The sequence below is a fragment of the Arachis stenosperma genome, chromosome 1 (genome assembly GCF_014773155.1).
Source record: "Arachis stenosperma cultivar V10309 chromosome 1, arast.V10309.gnm1.PFL2, whole genome shotgun sequence".
Lineage (NCBI taxonomy): Eukaryota > Viridiplantae > Streptophyta > Magnoliopsida > Fabales > Fabaceae > Arachis > Arachis stenosperma.
Genome location: NC_080377.1, coordinates 15,421,063 through 15,445,922, shown reverse-complemented (window position 1 = coordinate 15,445,922; position 24,860 = coordinate 15,421,063). Strand labels below are relative to the sequence as shown.

The window sequence follows — 24,860 nt, the reverse complement described above, 5'->3', positions numbered from 1 at the left end:
ATTTGGTTCATATTGGGAATCGGCCAAGATATGATTTCAGTTTTCTCTATGTAGTATATAATATTCATGGACACTTAGGCTAGTGACCCATAGGATAGGATTGGATTTGAGTGGTTGTTGAACTGTTGGATGTGATTATACGATGACTTTTGATGAAATAATGATTAATAGTGATATGATGAGAATAAATGAATTGTGAAATTGAGAAATGAATTATGTTGATACATGTGATATTGGTGTTGAATGATTGGTAATATAGTTGGGAAAATTGTTAATGAAGTTTGATATATGAGGTATATTGATATGGATGTTGTGGATGACATAGAGGGTTGATTTTGATGAAAGGTGGAGTTTGGAAATGGCTTGGTTTGGTTTTGGTTGTGTTTTGCAAAGAAATTGTAAAAGTTGTGATTTTTGGGTAAAAGTGGAGTTTTGGTAAACTTTGTTTGATCATAACTTTTGTCTCAGTTTTCAAAATTGGTTGAAATTTATTTAGAATTAAAGATCTTTGAAAAGCCTTCAAATCGGTATAAAGATTATGAAATTTAGAATTTTGTAGAGGAAGTTATGATCATTCAAAAATTGGTGTTGAAAACTAGAAATTCTACAAAGTTACAGAATTCTGAGTTTTCTGATATGTGCGTCTGCACACGCACACCAAAGAAAAAATTGCAAACTGTGCGTACACACAGACCTGTGCGCACACACACGATGGGGAGGCCAGTCTGTTGGGGGTGCTCGCACAGGTTGTGCAAGTGGACAGACCCTTTTATGTTTTGACACATGTGCATACGCACACCCCTGTGCGTAAGCGCACTTTTAAAAATTTCCTGGGCGTGCGCACGCACACCCCTGTGCGGACGCACACGCTCTATTTCTCAAATTTTGCTTTGTTTTTATTTATTTCACCTTTCCGGCGAGGTTGTAAGCTTCTATAACACCTTTTTAAGTCTTTTGGGCATATTTTTGGGTGTTCAAACATGGAAATGGGTTAAGGGTCTTAGGCACTATTATTTGGGAAAAGTTAGCAAACGGAGTGCTAGATTCCTGTTGTACTGGGGAAGGTTTGCTGATGTGTGATGGATGGTAGATGAGTGAGATGCGAGATCAAGGAACTAAAATGTAAAGGAACAGTGGTTGAAAAGAGTCGAGGACTCTGAATGAAGTGATAGATCCATTTTATACTAAAAATGTTTTTGAAAACAACTGTACAACTGTTTTATACTGAGGTTATGAGATGCTATGCGCCCGGCAGGGACGGTGGTTAATCCCGCCTGTCGAGGTAGCGGCGGTGGCGTAAAGACGATGGTTAATCCCGCTTGTGCTTAGATGTGAGGACAGAGGCAAGAGATCCCGCTCACATCCCTTCGGATCATCAGAGCGTACAGGCGTAAAATCCTGGATAGTGATCCGAGCACTATATCTCAATGGTTCCCACACCATGATTCCGAAGGGCAACATCTCCATGGGGATGTATCGGGTTGGAAGTTGAACCGACAATGTGATATCACAGCCAGTAGGACAGGCATTCATCATATGCATTTTCTACCTGCTTGTATGCTTTTGCAACTTGATATTGTTTTCCCTATCTATTAAACATGTATAATTGCTACTTGTATTAATTGCTGTATATGCCTCTACTTGTGTTTTACTTGTACTGTATATACTTGTGCTTTACTGGAGTTGAGGAGGTTCGGAAGGTGGTGGCGATGGGATCGCATGACGGATCAGTTGGTGAAGGCTGTGGGACAGCGGTGTTTGATTAGAGTAGAAATTTTCTAAGATAGATTACCCTTTTATGGTACTATGGCTTAAATTGTATTAAGGTATTACATATTATGCTGTTTGTTTTAGAATGCTTTAAGCTTGAATCTTCTGATGGATATGGAGTCTAGGATTGCCTTTGGCGTCCCGGGGTCTTATATCCTACATTACTGAGAACTGTTACCATACTGAGAATCTCCGGTTCTCATACCATATTCTGTTGTGTTTTTTAGATGCAGGTCGCAACCCACCTCAGTGAGTTGTCTGATTGGTGACAGAAGCGGAGGATCTGGATTATCTTTTGGAGTCTTTTGATTTATCATATATATATGTCTCTCACTTTTGTATTTTACTTTGGCCTGGAGGCGTGTTTTGAGAGAACAAAACTTTTATAAGCTGTTTTTACTGTCTAGTTTTATACATGGTCTGTATATGGCTAGCCGGCTTAAACTCCGCAAGTCGTGGCTAGCGTCTTATGATATTATACTATTATACTATGATGTTTTATTACTCGATACCTGTTTCTTGTGCTTTAAGCTAGAATCTTCGCTAGTATATTTTGCGCTTTTCAAATCGAGTTTTTGAGCTATATTCTCCATCAAGCATCTAGATATTATCAATTCCTTCTATATATAATATATGTATAAGCTTAGAACTGCCGTAACCTTTGATTAACCTTTGCTTTACGACGCGAGGTAAGGCTTAGGCTAATTAGGGTGTTATGTAAGACCCAAGACTTTTGAAAAGTCCTATTTTGAATCAATCTCAAATTATATATTTATTTATGGTTTTAATTTCAGAAATTATTTTTATTGAAAATAGTTAAAGGCAATTAATTAGACTTGAAATTAATTAAGGTTTTTGTCCAAACTCTACTCCTATGGATTATTTTCCTAATTATGATTTAAAGTTCTGGAAATTTGAAAATAATGGGGTTTGGCTATTTAAATTAGAATTTTGTCTAATTTTATAATTATTGAATTATTTTCTATATTTAAATTATAAAATTGGTAGTTATGAAATAATAAGAATTTTATATGATTTGATTTGTGATAATTTATATCATTTAATACTTTAAGTTAAAGATAAAGAGAAATTAATTATATTACCATGGATTTTCAATTAGAGTAATTTATTGAGAATCAATTAGTACTTTTATACCACAAATAATATTTTAAAGTAATTTTAGAGATTAAATCAGTTTTTCAAATATTAATACTTTATACTTCAATTTTATTAAAATTATCAAATTATCCCTATACCTAATTTTTACCAAAACCCTAAATCCCCAAAATATCACCCTAACCCTAATTTTCCCAAAAACCTAGCCGCCTTATCTCCTCAGCCACCGAATCCCTTTTCTTCCCTAAACCCAGCAGCAAATTAATGGAAAGAAAGAAAGAAACAAAAAGAAAAGAAAGGGGAGAAGTGAGAGGGGAAGGCCACAGGAAGAAAGGAAGGGGAAAAAAGAGGGAGGCGGCGCGGCGAGTGTCACTGCCGCCGTCGCCGCTGCTGTCGACAGAAGAGAGGGAGATCGGACAGAGAGAGACGCGAAGAGGGAGGACTCGCGCTGTTGCTTCTGTTCATGCCGTTGCGGAGGAGCGTCCCTGTCATCGCGAGCTGTCGCCATCGCCGACCAGGACCCATCGTCGTCGCCGTTCCCTGCGCCACCATCGCGCCCAGCCTTGCCGCCAAGTCACTGCGCCATCACACCAAGGGAGAACGCTCGCGGGAAGAGAGAGAAGATGCCGCCAAGGATCCTGTCGCCGCCGTCCATGGATGAAGTAGAGGAGAGAGATCCGCAAGGAAGGGAGGACCGCGACCTGTTCAGCCGCCGTGCTCAGCCGCCGCTCGTGACGCCGGCGCCGTCCTCATTCGAACTGTCACCAGATCCACCGCTGCTGAAGCTTCTGGCCGCACCTCTGCGTCGCTGATGCTCCTCGCCGCCGCCACTGCCACCAAAAACCACCACTGAAGTCTAAGTCTGTTTGGGTAAGCGATGCGTTCTGAAATCTTTAAAATTAGTATTTCTGTTTTAAATTGTTTGCAGATCTGAGGTCTTGGTGTTGTAGGATCGAGTCACGGGTCTTGATTGCTGAATTCTATGGCATCGGGGCTGTTGTTGCTCCGTTTTCTCGATCATTCGTAAGCCCAGTAAGTCGTCCCTTGTTCCAAACTCCTTTTAGTTGATGTTCTGTTATAGATTAATGAGTTTTACGCGACATTAATGTTTTAGAATTGAGCTAAGGCTGTATTTAGAGGTTGTGGCTGCTGCTGGGACAGTCAGTATTGATGTTGTTGCTGTGGGATAAGAATAGAAATACAGTTTGTCGCGTAGTTGAATCGCGAACGAGGTAGGGGTTTTCTTAAAATTCGTCTTACAGAGTTATTATAAATAGATATTAATGTGAGAAACATATATCTGTGATTATGATTGTCTGCTGGACTGAATGATTGATTGCTTGACTGCTTGAGTAGTTTGTGATAGATGAAAAGAGATTAGTCTGAAAGGTTATTTAGTAGATTATTATGAAAAATGGTTTTCTTGGTTTTGAAACTATTTTTGATAATGTAAACAAATTGGCTTTGGAAATGATTTGGAACACGAAACTGAATTAATTTTGAAAACGGTTTAATTTTGAGTTAGTCTGACTTTGTAAATGACTTCATAAATGATCTAGTATTTGAGCTGGTTTGATTTGAAAAAGAGACTTAATATTAGCACTGATTCACTTTGAAAATAGTTTGATATTGGAAATGGTTGAATTTTGGAAATGGATGAGATTTGGAAAGGGTTGGGAAAATGTTTGAGAAATGTTTGGATGGGACTCGAAAAGGGTGGCAGAATCCGAGTTTTAGAGGAGATGCTGCCAAAATTTTATAAAATTAGAAGTTTCATTTGAAGTAGTTATTTTAAAAAGTTTAATTTTAAGCGTTATATGATTTAAGATTACTTCATTTAAGATTACTTCATTTATCAAAGGAAAAGTTATATTTTGGATTGAGAATAGCTGGTGAATGGAATGAAAAGAAGGATGATGAGGATTTCTTTGAAATATGGTTTTTGAATGAATTTGGAAATGAGATTCAAATTGATGAATGATTATGATGTTAAGAATGTTGAGAATGTTGAGATATGAACTTTAATTATTCACATGGCTTATGAATTTGAATTATCTGAGATACGAGGTTCCCTGGAATAAGTGTCGTGGCTTGCCACCACGTGTACCAGGTTGAAAACTCGATACTCTGTTGACCCTACGACGTAAGTGTGACCGGGCACTATATAAATTCCCGAGAATGTTACCCCCATTGAGCAATATTGATTATTTGAGAAAAAGCTATGCATAGACTCTTGGGGATGCACGTTGCGGGACAGTCTAAGGACAATTCAGACTTGTCGGTTGGCTGAATAACCGACAGATGAGCCTCATCAGCCATAGGATAGGCATGCATCATATGCATTTGTATGCTTTGCTTGGGTGTGAACTTGTTTTGGTTTGCCTAATTGCTAAACTGTTCTTAACTGCTACTTGAACTATTTGCTATAACTGCTACCTACTTGTGCTTTCCTTGTTTGTCTTGCCTGTGTTTGTCCTGGCGTGCTACATTTGAGAATAAACTTTGGTGCTGAATTGATGACTGTGTTGTTTGATTGTGTGGTTGGTTTCTGATTGAGATTTTCTTATAAGAAAGGAAAGGTTTTGGATTTCTGAAAGATTAAATGTTGTTTCTTTGAAGAAGTTTTAAACGATTTCCTATGGGTTTTAAATGATTCATAAGGCAATGATAATCACTGAGTTTGAGAACAATTTTCTTATTAAATATCTTCTTATGACAACTTTGAAATTCCGTGGTGAGACCGTGTGGTTAGGTTCTCACCCCCTACAGCTTTACCTTTTCAGGAACCAGATAAGGAAGCATTCTGGAGAGTTATACTGTGTTTGATTTATATATGTTGATGTATTAACTAGATTATTTTCTTCCCTCGTCTTTGTTATTACAAGTTTGTAAGAGGGATAGGAATTGTATGTTTTATATGTATAATATATTGAGTTATTATGTAAGGAATCTTGTATATGAATCTATGCCTGCTTGTATTTTTCTTAAATTTAGTATTTATTACCGGTTATCAAGAAATCAGTGATACAGTGTCAAGTCACAGGCTCCTATTTTATTATTTAATATGTAAAGTAGTCGTAATACTTCTTGATATCAGAGTAGCGCAGCCGGAAGCGTGACTTCTGATAGTGAGGGTGTTACATGTTACATTTTGGAGAAGACTCCCCTTAGCTCTTTGGGTTCTACCCAAAAGGTTGAGGAGCTAGAGGGGATGATCTTCCTTTATCAAGAGGAGGAGAAAAGACTTAAGGGAGAGGTCGCCAAATTAATGAAGGAGAGGACTCGACTTAGGGAGAGGAAGAAGAAATTGATGGGCCACTGTGCCATGGCGTAGGGCCTTAAGGAGAAGGCGGAGCAAAACTACATCAGGCTCTTTGGGGAGAACCTTGACTTAAAGATGGAGCTGTCGGGATGTCGGGAGGCTTTTCAAAACCTGGAGGATTCAGTGGCTGAGGGTGCGGAGGAGGCTTGGACGGTTTTTAAGGAGCAAGTCGGAGTCATTGCTCCCGACTTGGACCTTTTTCCTCTTGATCCGGACAAGAATGTGGTGGATGGTGCCATTGTTTCTCCTCTCCGTCCTGAGACTGATTCTAACTTGAAGACTCTGGGACAGAGGATAATAGAGTCTCCTCCCCGTGGGAAGCGACAAGATGGAGATCTCCCGAGTTCTTCTGGGGTTCCTTCTCAAGGTCAAGAACAGCCTGCTCCGTTCTCCCCTGTTACTACTACGAATTCTCTCCCTGCTGATCCTCCCTCTGGTAGTGGTGATCTTCCTTATGATGGTGCTGATATTCTTTCCAATTGACGTTTAGTTATTGGGGCCCAGCCTGTGGGCCCCTTGTTTTTTAAACAATTTGGTATTTTTGTTTGTTGTTGTGGTGGTTTGCTCCTAACATTTCCTGGCCTTTTGTGGCCGTAAATGAAATTAGAAATACCATTTTTTGGATAAGGGTTTAGCATATCTTTGGTGTGTGCATGCTTTTGACTTGTATTCTGTTAGGTTTTTTGTAAAACCTTTTTGATCTTTTTCTTTTGGAAAAAGCCCCTTATCTGGGCGAGCTGTGTTTTGTCTTATTCGTTTTTTTTTTTTTGGATTTTCAAAGACTAGACACAGCTTCTGTCTTTTCTCTTTTATCTCTTTTTGACATTCCTTACTCACTCAAATTTTCTTTATTTGAATTGTTTGTAACTTAGGTTATTTTCGTGATGCATTTTCATTCTTCTCGGCTTTTCCGACTTGTGAGTCGATAATTTTCCGAGTTTATCATGATCTACTTTCATAACCTCTTTACACCGACTTGTACCTCGTCGTTTTATCCTGACGACCTGATAGGTCGGTTCATGGAATTTTCACGTTTCGTCGAGCTTAAGTTGGCGCGTTTTGTAGAAATAACAACTTAATGGAATTTACAAAGAGATGTAGAAAAAGATCTTTTGCAAAGGTACTTTTTTGCTACCTAGGGTTTAGAAATTGTTGCCCCTTAGCCTCCACTTTGATGCCTTGTTAAAAACCCCCTTCAGGAAAACCCTTTCTTTGGAAAAAAAACCATGAAGTCGGGAAAAGAGTACATCAAGAAATGGAGTTCGCTTTTAACTATAGTACCTTTTCATACTACAAGCATGCCACGACCTAGGTAACTCGGTGCCGTTTAAGTCGGCCACCTTGTAGTAGCCTTTTCCTAAGACCTCACTAATTTTGTATGGTCCTTTCTAATTAGCAGCAAGCTTTCCTTCCCCAGACTTGTTAACTCCAATGTCGTTTCTGATCAAGACTAGGTCGTCCGGAGTGAAGCTTCTTTGAATGACTTTCTTGTTATATCTATTTGTCATCCTTTGTTTTAATGCTGCTTCTCTTATCTGTTCTCGGACTTCAGGGAGTAGCTCGAGTTCTTCTTTGTGTCCTTGTATGCTTCCACGTCGTAGAAGCTCATCCTTGGACTTTGCTTGTTGATTTCAACTGGCATCATGGTTTCTATGCCATAAGCAAGTCGGAAGGGTGTTTCCCCTGTGGCAGACTGAGGTGTGGTCTGATAAGTCCATAGTACTTGAGGAAGCTCTTCAGCCCATGTTCCATTTGCATCTTGCAATCTTTTCTTCAACCCAGCTAGTATGACCTTGTTAGCCGCCTCGGCTTGCCCGTTTGCTTGTGGGTGCTCTACTGAGGTGAACTGATGCTTGATCTTCATGCTGGCTACCAGGTTTCTAAAGGTACAGTCGGTGAAATGAGTGCCATTATCAGTGATGATGGAGTGAGGTACCCCATACCTTGTGATAACGTTCTTGTAGAGGAATTTTTGACTACTCTGGGTGGTGATGGTGGCCAATGACTCTGCTTTGTGAAGTAGTCTACCCCCACTATTAGGTATTTTACTTGTCCAGACACTTGGGAAAAGTGTCCTAATAAGTCCAATCCCCCATTTTGCGAAGGGCCATGGAGAAGTCATGCTGATGAGCTCCTCGGGGGGAGCGACGTGGAAGTTCGCATGCATTTGGCATCGCTGGCACTTCTTCACGAATTCAGTGGCATCTTTCTGTAAGGTCGGCCAGCAGAACCCAACTCGGATGACCTTTCTAGCCAGAGACCTTGCTCTGAGATGGTTCCCGCAGATGCCATTATGGACCTCCTCTAAGACTTCTATTATCTTTGAGGTCGGGACGCACTTTAACAATGGTGTTGATATCCCCCTATTATAGAGGATATTTTTCACCAAAGTGTAGTTTTGTGCTTCCCTGTGGATTTTCTTAGCCTCTTTTTCCTCTCCGGGTAGGATGTCGAATTTTAGGTATTCGATTAATGGGTTCATCCATCCAAGGTCTAGTCCAGAAACATCAAGGACATCTTGTTAGGCCTCTGCTTTTGCCATAGAGGGTTCCTGAAGAGTTTCCTGGATCAGACTTTTATTGTTCCCCCTGGCTTAGTACTTGCTAGCTTGAAGATGGCGTCCACCTTGCTATTGAGATCCTGAGTTATGTGTTTGACCTCGGTTTCTGTAAAACGCCTGAGATACTCCAAGGTTTTATCTAAGTCCCTCTTCATATTGGGGTCTTTAGCCTTATACTCTCTATTTATTTGGGAGGTCACTACCTGGGAGTCGCTGAACACAACTACTTTGGTTGTGCCGACTTCCTCTGCCAGTTTTAACCCTGCAATCAAGGCTTCATATTCTGCCTGATTGTTAGAAGCTGGAAATTTGAATTTGAGGGAGACTTCTATTTGTGTTCCCTCTTGGTTGACTAGTATTATGCCTGCGCCGCTTTCGATTTTGTTGGAGGATCCATCTACATATAGTTCCCATGCAGTGGAGGCTTCCTCTTGGTCTCCTGCATATTCTGCCACGAAGTCGGTGAGGCATTGGGCTTTAATTGCCGTCCAAGTTTCGTACTTTAAGTCGAACTCGGATAGCTCTATTGCCCACTGAACCATTCTACCCGCAATATTCGTCTTCCGGAGGATTTGCTTCATGGGCTGGTTTGTTCAAACTCTTATTGTGTAATCTTGAAAATAGGGTTGTAACATTCGAGAGGCTACAATTAAGGCGTATGCAAACTTCTCAAGTTTTTTATACCTCAATTCAGAGCCTTGTAGGACTTTGCTAGTGAAGTATACATGATGCTGCCCGACCTCGTCTTCCCGTATTAGAGCTGATGCTACAACTTTGTCGGCTACGGACAAATACAAGGCGAGTTCTTCCTCGAATGTAGGTCGGGTCAGAATGGGAAGTTGGATTAAGAACCTTTTGAATTCCTGGAATGCTTCTTCATACTCAGGAGTCCATTCGAACTGGCATCATTTTCTTAGTATGGAGAAAAGTGGTAGGGATCTTAATGCTGATCCTGCCAAGAATCTGGAGAGGGCGGCGCGTCGGTCATTCAACTGCTGGACCTCCCTTAAGCAAGTCGAGATTTTCATTTCTAGGACTACTTTGCACTTGTCAGGGTTGGCTTCAATTCCCCTTTGTTTTAGCATGAATCCCCTTTGTAGCCCCTACGTGTTTTAACCCAAAAGGCATGGCCACATAGTAATAGTTTACTTTTGGTGTGATGAAAGATGTCTTTTCTTGATCCAGCTTATACATAAGAATTTGATTATATCCCGAGTAAGCATCCATAAACGACAAGTATTAATACCTTGAGCTGGAGTCTACTAGTGTATCAATGTTTGGTAGCGGATATGGGTCTTTGAGACACGCCTTGTTCAGGTCAGTGTTGTCAACGCACATCCTCTACTTGCCGTTCCACTTCTTGACTAGCACCACATTAGCCAGCCATGCCGGGTATTTGACCTCTTTGATGAAGCCGGCTTCTAGGAGGGCTTGTATTTGCTTTTCCACCACTTGAACCCGTTCAGGTCCGAGCTTTCGTCTCCTTTGCTGAACAGGTCGCGATCCGGGGTATACTGAAAGCTTATGTGACATGAGTTCGGGATCTATCCATGGCATGTCGGAGGCTTTCCAGGCGAAGAGGTCAAAATTTTCTTGTAGGAGCCTTATAAGTTCCTGTTTCAGATCTTCTTTCAAGCTGGCTCCTATATTAGTGTTTTTCCTTCCTCTTTTCCGATTTGCACCTCCTCAGTTTTTCCCCCGGGTTGTGGTCGCAACTCTTCTTTTGCTCTGACTCCTCCGAGCTCTATGGTGTGAACCTCCTTGCCCTTTCCTCTCAGGTTTAGGCTTTCATTGTAGCATTTTCTTGACAGTTTTTTATCTCCCCTGATGGTTGCTATTCCCTCCGGCGTCGAAAACTTTATGCAAAGGTGGGGAGTAGACACCACTACTCCAAGCCGATTTAGGGTAGTTCTGCCTATTAGGGCATTGTAGGTTGAACTCACATCGACGATTATGAAGTCGATGCTCAGAGTTTTGGATTTTGCCTCATTTCCAAAAGTTGTGTGTAGGGGTATAAATCCTAGTGGTTTTATTGGTGTGTCCCTTGGCCCATACAGAGTATCGGGATAAGCTCTTAACTCTTTTTCATCCAGTCCCAACTTATCAAATGCTAATTTGAATAGGATGTCGGCTGAGCTTCCCTGATTCACTAGGGTTCTGTGAAGATGGGCATTGGCAAGGATCATGGTTATTACAACTAGATCATCATGTCTAGGAATGATTCCTTGCCCATCTTCTTTAGTGAAAGAGATGGTAGGAAAGTCGGGAGCTTCGGCCCTGACTCGGTAGACTTCCTTCAGATACCTCTTGCGAGATGACTTTGTGAGGCCGCCTCCACCGAATCCCCTCGAGATCATATGTATATGTTTTTCCGGGGTCTGCAGTGGTGGATCTCTTCGATCCTTGTCGTCTCACTTTCTCTTATCATGATGATCTGACCTTTCTACGAGATATCTATCTAGCCGACCTTCTCTGGCCAGCTTTTCTACCACGTTTTTCAGGTCGTAACACTCATTTGTTGAGTGACCATATATCTTATAGTACTTAGAGTAGTCGCCACGACTCCCCCCCCCCTTTATTTTTTTTGATAGGCCTTGGGGGAGGCAGTCTTTCAGTATAGCAAATTTTCCTATAGATATCAACTAGGGAAACTCGCAGAGGAGTATAGGAGTGATATCTCCTAGGCCTTTCTGGGCCGACTTCCTCCTTTTTCTTGGGCTCTTTCTCTTTCTCTTTTGACAAGTGTGAGAGCCTAGGTCGCCAGCTTGACTCTCGGAGCTTGGCGTTTTCCTCCATGTTGATATACTTCTCGGCTATTTCCTATACATCACTGAGGGAGGTTGGGTTCCTTTTCGAGATGGACTGGGAGAAGGGGCCTTCTCGGAGTCCATTTACTAGGCCCATAATTACTGCCTCTATGGGTAGGTCTTGAATCTCCAAACACTCTTTGTTGAACCTTTCCATGTAATCCCTTAAAGGTTCTCCGACCTCCTGTTTTACACCCAGGAGGCTCGGTGCATGCTTTACCTTGTCCTTCTGGATAGAGAGCCGCATGATAAACTTTCGAGACAAGTCGTCGAAAATAGTGACCGACCTTAGAGGGAGGCTGTCGAACCACTTCATCGCTGCTTTAGTAAGGGTTGTTGGAAAAGCCTTGCAGCGAGTAGCATCAAAAGCATCAGACAAGTACATACGACTTTTGAAATTGCTTCAGTGATGTTTTGGGTCAGTAGTCCCATCGTATAGGTCCATATCAGGGCTTTTAAAGCTCTTTGAAAATTTTGCTCTCATTATATCCTCACTGAACGGATCAGTTCCCCAGGAGAGAATCTTCTCGGTCACTGCGAGAGCTTCGACCTTTGAGAGCAGATTCTAACTTCAGAAGCTTTTTCTCAAGCTCCTTTTGTTGCTCGATCTCGTTCCTCAAATTTCTCTCTGTCTCTCGTTGTTGTTCCAGTTCTTGTTCTAACTGCTCCAGGCACCCTTGGTGGCCGTAGAATAATTCCATGAAATCAGTTGCATGGGGTTGTTCGTCCTTTCCTGATTCGCGCCCTTCAGAGGAGTTTGCCTTTGGGTCTTTCAACCCAGAAGTGCCCTCTCTATGCTAATTGGTCACCCCTTGGTGGGTGACTATATCCGCGTCGTTGTTTCCAACATCCTGATTCTCTTACTCAGAATCAGACGCTGTGTGGCCATCTTCGTGTGAATCGTTCGCCATTACTGGTTGATCTCTCGGGTCCCAGCAACGGCACCAATGTTACGATGGGTAACCGATGATTAGTGGTTTGCCCAATCGTCTGGAGGAGGGAGTCTCTGATGAGCGGATAATTTATACGCTTTTTGGCATTGTTTTTAGGTAGTTTTTAGTATGTTCAAGCTACTTTTAGGGATATTTTCATTAGTTTTTATGTTAAATTCACATTTCTGGACTTTACTATGAGTTTGTGTGTTTTTCTGTAATTTCAGGTAATTTCTAGCTGAAATTGAGGGACTTGAGCAAAACTCTGAAAAAGGCTGACAAAAGGACTGCTGATGCTGTTGGATTCTGACATCCCTGCACTCGAAATGGATTTTCTGGAGATACAGAACTCCAAATAGCGCGCTCTCAACGGCGTTGGAAAGTAGACATCCAGAGCTTTCCAGCAATATATAATAGTCCATACTTTATTCGGAAATTGATGACGTAAAGTGGCGCTCAACGCCAAGTACATGCTGCTGTCTGGAGTCAAACGCCAGAAACACGTCACAACCCAGAGTTGAATGCCAGAAACACGCTATAACTCGGCATTCAACTCCAATAAAAGCCTCAGCTCGTGGATAGATCAAGATCAGCCCAAACATACACCAAGTGGGCCCCGGAAGTGGATTTATGCATCAATTACTTACTCATGTAAACCCTAGTAGCTAGTCTAGTATAAATAGGATAATTTACTATTGTATTAGACATCTTTTGATCACTTTAGATCTGAGGAACATCTGAGGACGATTAGTTCTTAGATCAGGGGGGCTGGCCATTCGGCCATGCCTGAACCTTTCACTTATGTATTTTCAACGGTGGAGTTTCTGCACACCATAGATTAAGGGTGTGGAGCTCTGCTGTACCTCAAGTTTCAATACAATTACCATTACTTTCTATTCAAATCTCTTTTATTCTTATTCTAAGATATACGTTGCACTTCAAACTTGATGAATGTGATGATCCGTGACACTCATCATCATTCTCACCTATGAACGCGCGTGACTGACAACCACTTCCGTTCTACTTTAGGCCGGGCGCATATCTCTTAGATTCCCCAACAGAATCTTCGTGGTATAAGCTAGATAGATGGCGGCATTCATGGGGATCCAGAAAGTCTAACCTTGTCTGTGGTATTCCGAGTAGGATCCCGGGAATCCGGAAAGTCTAACCTTGTCTGTGGTATTCCGAGTAGGATTCCGGTATTGAATGACTGTGATGAGCTTCAAACTCCTGAAGGCTGGGCGTTAGTGACAGACACAAAAGAATCAAGGGATTCTATTCCAACCTGATTGAGAACCGACAGATGATTAGCCGTGCTGTGACAGAGCATTTGGACCATTTTCACTGAAAGGATGGGATGTAGCCATCAACAAGGGTGATGCCTCCAGACGATTAGCCATGCATTGACAGCGCATAGGACCATTTTCCCGAGAGGATGAAAAGTAGCCATTGAAGACGGTGATGCCCTACATACAGCTTGCCATGGAAATGAGTAAGAAGAATTGGATGAACGTAATAAGAAAGTAGAGATTCAAGAGGAGCACAGCATCTCCATGCACCTATCTGAAATTCCCACTATTGATTTACATAAGTATTTCTATCCTATTTTATTTGCTGTTTATTATTAATTTTCGAACTCATCATAAACCATTTAATCTGCCTAACTGAGATTTACAAGGTGACCATAGCTTGCTTCATACCAACAATCTCTGTGGGATCGACCCTTACTCACGTAAGGTATTACTTGGATGACCCAGTACACTTGCTGGTTAAGTTGAACGGAGTTATGATCACACCAGGGATTATTAAGATCCCAATTCATCACACCATGATCTCTTTGGGGTATTTTTGATTTCATACAAATACAAAAAGACCAACTTTGAGGATCACAATTTCGTCCACCAAGTTTTTGGCGCCGTTGCCGGGGATTGTTCGAGTATGGACAACTGACGGTTCATCTTGTTGCTCAGATTAGGTAATTTTCTTTTCAAAAATCTTTTTCAAAATTTTTCTTTTCTTTTTCGTTTTTCCTAACTTTATTTTCGAAAAAAAAAATAATAAAAATCCAAAAAAATTAAAAAATCATAAAAATAAAAAAATACTTTGTGTTTCTTGTTTGATTCTTGAGTCAATTTTTAAGTTTGGTGTCAATTGCATGCTTTAAAAATTTTTCTTGCATTTTTCGAAAATTTCATGCATTCATAATGTTCTTCATGATCTTCAAGTTGTTCTTGATAAGTTCTCTTGTTTGATCTTGATGTTTTCTTGTTTTGTGTTGTTTGTTGTTTTTCATATGCATTTTTCGTTTGTTAGAGTCCATGCATTAAAGATTTCTAAGTTTGGTGTCTTGCATGTTTTCTTTGCATCAAAAATTTCTCAAAAATATGTTCTTGATGTTCATCATGATCTTCAAAGTGTTCTTGATGTTCATCTTGACATTCATAGTGTTCTTGCATGCATCATGTGTTTTGATCCAAAATTTTTAAGTTTTGGGTCATGTTTGTGTTTTTCTCTATCATAATTAAAAATTTAAAAAATAAAAAAATAAATATCTTTTCCTTTTTTCTCTCAAAATTTCGAAAATTTGAGTTGACTTAGTCAAAAATTTTCAAAATTAGTTGTTTCTTACAAGTCAAGTCAAATTTTCAATTTTAAAAATCTTATCTTTTCAAAATCTTTTTCAAAAATTATATCTTTTTCATTTTTTTCTATTTTTCGAAAAATTCAAAAATCTTTTTCTTATCTTTATATCATATTTTCAAAATTACACTAACAATTAATGTGATTGATTCAAAAATTTGAAGTTTGTTACTTTCTTGTTAAGAAAGGTTCAATCTTTAAGTTCTAAAATCATATCTTTTAGTTTCTTGTTAGTTAAGTAATTTTAAAAATTAAATCTTTTTCAAACATATCTTTTTATCTTTTATCTTATCTTTTTTATTTCATCTTTTATCATATCTTTTTCAAAAAAAAATTTATCTTTTTCAAAATTTGATTTTAAAATATCTTATCTAACTTATTATCTTCTTATCTTTTCAAATTTGATTTTAAATATCTTTTTCAACTAACTATTTGACTTTTTGTTTGTTTCTTATCTTTTTCAAAACCACCTAACTACTTTTCCCTCTTCAATTTTTGAAAATATCTCACCCTTTTTCAAAATTCTTTTTAATTAATTAATTAGTTTTAATTTAAATTTAATCTTATTTCTTATCTCTAATTTTCGAAAATTTCTAACCCTTTTTAAAATTATTTTCGAATTTTCCCTCTCTCTTCTTATTCTCTTTAATTATTTATTTACTAAACACTTCTCTTCACCTCCCCTATCCTTACTCTTTATACAGACTATTCATTCTTCTTCACTCTTCTCCCCTTTCTTTTTCTACTAACATAAAGAAATCTCTATACGGTGACATAGAGGATTCCTCTTCTTTTCTTGTTTTCTTCTCTTTCATATGAGCAGGAACAAGAAAAAAGGCACTCTTGTTGAAATTGATCCAGAACCTGAAAGGACTCTGAAGAGAAAATTAAGAGAAGCTAAGTTACAACAATCTAAAGGTAACCTTTCAAAAATATTAGAGCAAGAGAAGGAGATGGCAGCCGAAAATAATAATAATGCAAGGAGAATGCTTGGTGACTTCACAAAGCCAACGTCCAAATTTGATGGAAGAAGCATCTCCATTTCTGCCATTGGAGCCAATAATTTTGAGCTTAAGCCTCAACTAGTTGCTTTAATGCAACAGAACTGCAAATTTTATGGACTTCCATCTGAAGATCCTTACCAGTTTTTAACTGAGTTCTTGCAGATTTGTGAGACTGTTAAGACGAATGGAGTAGATCCTGAAGTCTACAGGCTCATGCTTTTCCCTTTTGCTGTAAGAGACAGAGCTAGAATATGGTTGGATTCACAACCTAAGGATAGCCTGGACTCCTGGGATAAGCTGGTCACAGCCTTCTTGGATAAATTCTTTCCTCCTCAAAAGCTGAGCAAGCTTAGAGTGGATGTTCAGACCTTCAAGCAAAAAGATGGTGAATCCCTCTATGAAGCTTGGGAAAGATACAAGCAGCTGGCCAAAAGGTGTCCATCTGACATGTTTTCAGAATGGACCATATTAGATATATTCTATTATGGTTTATCTGAATTTTCGAAAATGTCATTGGACCATTTTGCAGGTGGATCCATTCACCTAAAAAGAAAACGCCTGAAGAGGCTCAAGAACTCATTGACATGGTTGCAAATAACCAATTCATGTACACTTCTGAGAGGAATTCCGTGAATAATGGGACGCCTCAGAAGAAGGGAGTTCTTGAAATTGATGCTCTGAATGCCATATTGGCTCAGAACAAAGTGTTGATTCAGCAAGTCAACATGATTTCTCAAAGTCTGAATGGATGGCAAAATGCATCCAACAGTACTAAAGAGGCAGCTTCTGAAGAAGCTTATGATCCTGAGAACCCTGCAATGGCAGAGGTTAATTACATGGGTGAATCTTATGGAAACACCTATAATTCATCATGGAGAAATCATCCAAATTTCTCATGGAAGGATTAACAGAAGCCTCAACAAGGCTTTAACAATGGTGGACGCAATAGGCTGAGCAATAGCAAGCCTTTTCCATCATCTTCTCAGCAACAGACAGAGAATTCTGAACAAAACACTTCTAATTTAGCCAATCTAGTCTCTGATCTGTCAAAGGTCACTTTCAGTTTCATGAGTGAAACAAGATCCTCCATCAGAAATCTGGAGGCACAAGTAGGCCAGCTGAGTAAGAAAGTCATTGAAACCCCTCCCAGTATTCCCCCAAGCAATACAGAAGAGAATCCAAAAGGAGAGTGCAAGGCCATTGATGTAATCAACATGGCCGAATGCACAAGGGAGGAGGAGGACGAAAATCCTAGTGAGGAAGACCTCCTGGGACGTCCCTCAAGCAAGAAGGAGTTTCCTATTAAGGATCCAAAGGAATCTAAGGCTCATATAGAGACCACAGAGATTCCATTAAATCTCCTTCTGCCATTCATGAGCTCTGAAGACTATTCTTCCTCTGAAGAGGATGAAAATGTGACTGGAGAGCAAGTTGCTCAATATTTAGGAGCTATTATGAAGCTGAATGCCAAGTTGTTTGGTAATGAGACTGGGAAAAGTGAACCTCCCTTGCTTATTGGTGAACTAGACACCTGGATTCAGAAAATTTTACCTCAAAAGAGACAAGATCCTGGCAAGTTCTTAATACCTTGTACCATAGGCACCATGACTTTTGAAAAAGCTCTATGTGATCTAGGATCAGGGATAAATCTTATGCCACTCTCTGTAATGGAGAAGCTGGGGATCATTGAGGTACAACCTGCCTTGTTCTCATTATAATTGGCAAACAAGTCATTGAGACAAGCTTATGAAATAGTAGAGGACGTGTTAGTAAAGGTTGAAGGCCTTTACATCCCTGCTGATTTCATAATCTTAGACACTAGGAAGGAAGAGGATGAGTGTATCATCCTTGGAAGACCTTTCCTAGCCACAGCAGGAGCTGTGATAGATGTCAACAGAGGGAAATTAGTCCTTCAATTGAATGGGGACAACCTTATGTTTAAGGCACATGGCCATCCCTCTGTGACAAAAGAGAGTAAGCATGAAGAGCTTCTCTCAGTTCAGAGTCAAGAAGAGCCCCCACAGTCAAACTCTAAGTTTGGTGTTGGGAGGCCACAACCAAACTCTAAGTTTGGTGTTAAGACCCCATATCCAAACTCTAAGTATGGTGTTGGGACTATACAACATTGACCTGATCACCTTGTGGCTCCATGAGAGCCTACTGTCAAGCTATTGACATTAAAGAAGCGCTTGTTGGGAGGCAACCCAATTTTATTTATCTAATTTTTATTTTATTTTATTTTATTGTTATTTTGTGTTTTATTAGGTACATGATCATGTGGAGTCACGAAAAAAATATAAAAATCAAAAACAGAATAAAAAACAGCAGAAGAAAAATCACACCCTGGAGGAAGGACAAACTGGCGTTCAACGCCAGTAAGGAGCATCTGGCTGGCGTTCAACGCCAGAACAGAGCATGAATCTGGCGTTGAACGCCAGAAACAAGCAACATTCTGGCGTTTGAACGCCAGGAATGTGCCTTAAGAAAAGCTGGCGCTGAACGCCAGTAACAAGCATGAAACTGGCTTTCAACGCCAGAAACATGCTACATATGGGCGTTGAACGCCCAGAACATGCTTTACATGGGCGTTGAACGCCCAGAACGTGCATCACCTCGGCGTTTAAACGCCAGAATGGTATGCAAAGGCATTTTACATGCCTATTTGGTGCAGGGATGGAATTCCTTGACACCTCAAGATCTGTGGACCCCATAGGATCACCTCAGGATCTGTGGACCCCACAGGATCCCCACCTAACATATTCCCACCTTACCTCCTAATCCTATTTACACTCTCCCCCATATCACACTTCCCAAAACCCTTCACCAATCACCTCAATCTCTCTTCCACATCACCTATTCACCACTCACATCCATCCACTCTTCCCCATAAACCCCACCCACCTTCAAAATTCAAAAACACTTTCCCACCCAAACCCACCCTAAAATGGCCGAATCTACCCTCTCCCCTTTCCCTATATAAACCCCTCCATTCCACTTCATTTTCACACATCACAACCCCCTCTTCTATACCTTGGCCGAAACCCACACTCCCCCTTCTCCTCAATATTTTCTTCTTCTTCTTCTTCTCTTCTTTCTTCTCTTGCTCGAGGGCGAGCAATTTTCTAAGTTTGGTGTGGTAAAAGCATAGCTTTTTGTTTTTCCATAACCATTGATGGCACCTAAGGCCAGAGAAACCTCAAAAAAAAAAAAAGAGAGAGAAAAGGGAGGACAAAAGCTTCCACCACCGTTGGAGTAGTTCCACCTTTTAAGGAGGATAACCGTTTCTTTATCTTAGGAAAGTTTAGATATGGCTCCTAGAAGTGGGTTGAGAGATTTTAGGGGCAGTTACTTATTTGAATAAGTGTTATCTGCCAGCTAACCTTCGATTCCGACTTTCTTGGAATGAAGTCTGTGTTGAATCCGACCTCTTGGGAGGAGGTCGGTTGCGCGGGGAGGCCAATTTATGGATTGGGCTTTTGTATCTTATTTGGACTTGGGTCTTAGTATTGAGTCAGGGTATGAACAAATTGTATATAATTCTTCCTTTTAGATAGACCAAAAAGATTTCATGCTTCAAAATACTAACAGAATTTATCATATAAATTACTTATAATATATTAATTTTTTTGTGTTTTAACATATTATAATTTAATAATATATATGCTCGAATACATCTAAATGTTAACATTTATTTATCTTGACATTTAGTTTATTTAAAAGAAAAATATATGTATATACACAAATTGATGTTTTTTATTTTTTTTATCATACTATTAGTGCTAAATAAACTAGACTAAATTACTATTTAATTCTAAAAAAATTTAATTAATTAAAAAATAATATATTTTTTTAAAAAGTATCAAAGATTGAAAAGAGTATTAAAGAATGATATTTTTTATTGATTTTTTAATTAGTTATTTAAATATTTATATAAAAATGAGATAAATTACATTAACAGTTTGCCACCAAAAAGTAGGGTGTATTTTATCTAATTAAAATTGGTTTTAGAAGATTAAAATATTATTATTTTTTAATATTTTATTAAAATATAAATTTTTTATTAGAACGATCTAAAACAATAATTTACGACCGGATACAATACCAAAAATATCTATATCTTTTACAATAAAAAATAATTAATAGAATCACTCGGCCTAAATTAAAAATTAACTTTACTTATATTTTTATATATATTTTATATGAATGCGCATAAAAATGATATCAAAATGAGAGAATGGATATGAACTAGGAGTCCCAAAAATTATAGTATAACATGTTGATTGAAGTTGGTTGTAGGTGTGAATTAAGAGTTCCAAAAAATTATGGTATGACATGTTCATTAGAATGATGGTAAGACTTTATTTGTAAGAAATAATTTGTCGTACTCGATTTTATTATTTGAATATATGAATGAGTATAATTTGAGGTACGCTTGTCACCCATTTGTATATGTTGAGTCGCATACTCTATTTTATGCAATAACCAACAATAAAAGCACAAAATTCATCTTCCAAGATATAACTTATTAATATGGTAAAATATTTAATTCTGTGCAGTTAAATAATTGGTGTTTCTCCGATGAAAGAAAATATCAATATCAAAGTGACTTTTTATAAATTTTATTTTGATTAAAAGTGAATAAAATGTGATTTATATTTGATAATTTTTATATTAAAATAGATTATAATAAATTAAATATTATTTTAATTATATTATTTAAAATTATTTTTGATAAAAATTATTATAAAAAATATAATTTTAAATAATTATTTTATATTATTTTATTATTTTATTTTAAATATTTAAATAAATTCTACTTTTTGTAGTACTCTTAGTACTCTTTAATATTCTTTTAACTATAAATTGTATTACTTATTATTCTAATATTATTTTTATGTTAATTTTTTATTCAATTTAGTTTTTCTAATGAAATTAATAAAATTACAAGACAAAACCAATTGTATTACTTATTATTCAATTTTTTACTTTATTTGGAACATTGTGTGAGAATGATGGTAGAATGATGGTAGAAGGTCAGTGCTTCTAGCAGACCTTGAGTGAAAATGGTGGTGAATGGTCAATATTTTTTATAGAGTCAAGAAGAAAAGTAGATTTTTTTTGTTTTAAAATTAATTTTTTTTAAGGAAGTGGTAGAATGACTTATCGACAAGTAGAGAAGTCATATATTTCTACTTCTTCAAAAAGTTATAAATTAACTTTTCGGGAAGTTAGAAGTTTTTTTTAAAATGGTGCCGAACACGCAGATTGTGACTTTTCATAATTTAAAAGTAAAAAAAAGTAGCTTCTGCTACTTCCCAAACGGACTCTTAGTGCCAACATGACAGAATCACGTTTATATTTAAAAAGGGAAAAAACAGTCCAACAAAAAATAAATAGAAAATCTCTACATCCATGTAATTTTTTCATCCAAGCTATTCAAGAAAATTCAATCAGACGCACCTCCCCAACCTCTTACGCGTTTGTTATACACGCACCTCATATAACGTAAACCTTGTTCTCTTCTCGCGTTTTCGTTCTTCTTCTTCTTCTTCTTCTCTGTTCGCGTTCTTCTTCTTCTTCTTCTTCTTCTTCTTCAACCTAATAAAATTTGTCGTTCTCTTCTGTTCGCAGTTTTCTTCTCTGTTCGACTTCTTCATTACTGATATATATTGAAATAAACGTAATAAGGTTCGTCATTCTTCTTCTTTGTTTTCTTCTTCGATCTACACTTCTGAATGGAAACAATGAATGATTCAACTTCAAATCAGTTGAATGAGGTTATTACGTTGAGACAGCTAGGAAATGATTATCACAATAATCTTAAACACTGAATAAAGTAAAAGGAGGCCACCGAACCAAACAACATTCATTTGGTGAATCAAAATCACAAAGGCCACCGAACCGAACAATGTTCATGTCGTGAATAAATGGTGATCAACTTTCAATCAACAAGAATAGTATTTCTTCTTCTTCTTTTCCTTCTCCTTCTCCTTTCCTTCTCCTTCTTCTTCTTCTTTCGTTATAATCATCACCAACAACACCAACATTTTGTTCAGTTAAGAGGAGATGCTCATTTCGATTCACTTGATTGTATATGTATTCAGTTGAGTCCTTGTGCATGCAAAAATATTTTTTTTACTGATTAAATGTTTATCACATTTTATTCAGCACATGTTGGTGTTCGATTTAGTGGTGTTGGTCATTTCGGTTCACCTGATTGTTATGTGTTGAATTGACTTCTTTTGCATGAAAGAATGCTATTCTTGATGATTGAATGTTTATGACGTTTATTCAACACATTAATGTTACTCAGTTCAGTGGAGTTGCTCAATTTGATTTACTTGATTGTTAGTGTGTTCAATTGAGTCCTTGTGCATGTAGAAATATTTTTCTTTGATGATTAAATGTTTATGATGTTTTATTCAGCACATGAATGATGTTCGGTTCAACGGAGTTGGTCATTTCGGTTTATTTATGTTCTGCATAATTTAAAACTCTTCCTCTTCACCTTCTACTACTTCTTCACTAGGAAAAGAAAGAGGAAAAGAAAAAAATACTGCAGCAATAACAACAAAAGAATGAAGATAAGGAGAAGACACGTGAAGAAGAAGGAACGCGAAAAAGAAGGAGAATGAGGAGGAGGAGGAGGAAAGCGAATCTCTGTTGCTGTTTTCGTTCGTTTCTGGTTGTTTCTTGCCAAATCTTTTCGTGATTCTTCTCCAGTAGTAGTTTTCGCAGAGAACATGACTAAAGTTTGAGTGATTTTGAGAGAGATTCGAAGAGAATGAGCGGTTTCGTGTTAAGGAAGAAGTAACGTTTTTCATAATGAGCGCGAAATAACGAAGGGTTTTCGAGCGCGTGTTTTTACTTGTCATTAATGTGCGTAACTCTATTTAAACTTGAGACAACTTGGTTATATGGTTACATGAATGTGCAGCGCGCCCGATAAATAAAACTCCAAAATTTAAATGCTAAACCAAACACATTCTAAAATGATTTTGAACAAGTTTTTGTTTTTAATTTAAATAGAAAGATAAAACATAGAACCATCTAACATGTATTTTAATTTAATTCAACCTTCTTGTTTAATAAAATGGTTAAAATCTATATCCGGTTATAACCATAATAACGGTAGAATATAATTTTAGTATAATAAAATTTTATTGCATTCACTGATAGATGCCAAAAGAAAATAGAATCAAATTTTTATTCCTACATTAAGATGGGTAAAGCGTTAAATTAAACCAAAATATTCTAAAATACTAATATTAACTCTAAATTAGAATTACACAAACAAACTCGAGGATGAATATGAAAAATTAAAACGTAGTTATTTGTTTTTAACATCTTTTTGTATTTTTTTATGAATTTTTCTTGTATGTTTTTGTCTTATTACAGTTGTTAACTTTAGGAGTTTAGTTATTAGAATGAAACTGGTGATCGAACCGATTAAACTATTAATTTATTGGTTTATTAGTTCAACTGATAAGTCACTAGTTAAATAAAAAATATAAAATAATCAAAAATCTAATTTTATTATTAAATATATATATATAAAATTTAAATATTTTTCATAATAAAAATTTTTTAATTTTATTTTTATATTAAAGTAACTATTTTTTATTTTAATAACTAACTAATTAGTTTATGTTTATTATATTGTTATATACTATATGTATTTATTGAAAAATAATTATATTGTAATTAATAAAAATATTCGATGTTTTTTATTTATATATTTTTAATAACACTTATATTAATAATTATGAATAATAAAAAATATGATTAATTTAAATATAAGTGAATATAAAATTAAAATAATATCTAAAAATTATTATATGTTTTTACTATATAATTAATAATTAGCATATAAAATAATAATGAATAACATAGTTTAATGGCAAGTGGAGCATGTAGTAATAAAGAGGACTAAATACAAACCACATCTTCATTAATTTTAAAAAAAAAATTTTAACGGTTCGGTTGAATCGTTTTTTGTTGGTTCTTATCGGCTCTCATCTTTAAACTGTCCTAGAATTGGACCGGATCGGTTGGGAGTTCGATTTTGATCCGACTTTTACAACTGTGTTATGAGATTTATTCAAATCCTATTATGCACTGACACGGGCATGGCCACATGGGACACGACGCACGCGGACATGCGAATTTAAAATTCTTATAAGATACGAAAACATGACATAGATATAAAATATAAAGTATTTTTTAGATAAATTATAATAATATTTTGATATTTTATTGATATTAAAATAAAAATTAATTTTTAATTATTTTAATGTCTTTTATTTATATAAAATATTTAAAATATTTTTATTTTAATAATTAATAATATATAATATTTTTAAATTTATTTCAAAAATACATATTAAGAATAAGATTGGATACGTCGACACGTGATAATATTTAATTGAATTTACTTTTTATTAAGATATAATTGAATTTTTCTTTCTTCGTTACATTAATATTTTCATGAATAATTGTTTTTAGTATAATCTTATTTACAATACTTTTTTTTTAATACGAAAGTGATTACTGAATTTCTCAAAAAAAAATAATTCTTTTTATAGTTTATACTTCTTTTAAAATTTTTTCATGATACAAGTAGTTTTTCAAATAATTAAAGAGACGATAATAATATCATTCATGTGCATGTTATATTAAAAAAAAATACGTTTAATTTTATATAATAAT

The 24,860-nt window shown here is 37.0% G+C and overlaps 1 protein-coding gene across 1 annotated transcript; it reads right to left on the bottom strand.

Annotated features, from left to right (window-relative positions):
* Positions 1 to 11,588: 11,588 nt before the first annotated feature.
* On the bottom strand, positions 11,589 to 11,960 carry LOC130975981 (uncharacterized). The gene has a single exon (XM_057900693.1). The coding sequence runs from the start codon at positions 11,958 to 11,960 to the stop codon at positions 11,589 to 11,591; it is 372 nt and encodes a 123-aa protein (XP_057756676.1).
* Positions 11,961 to 24,860: the final 12,900 nt, after the last annotated feature.

Coding starts and splice junctions, on each gene's coding strand:
- LOC130975981 (XM_057900693.1), bottom strand. CDS start 11,960: ATGTACTTGTCTGATGCTTTTGATGCTACTCGCTGCAAGGCTTTTCCA.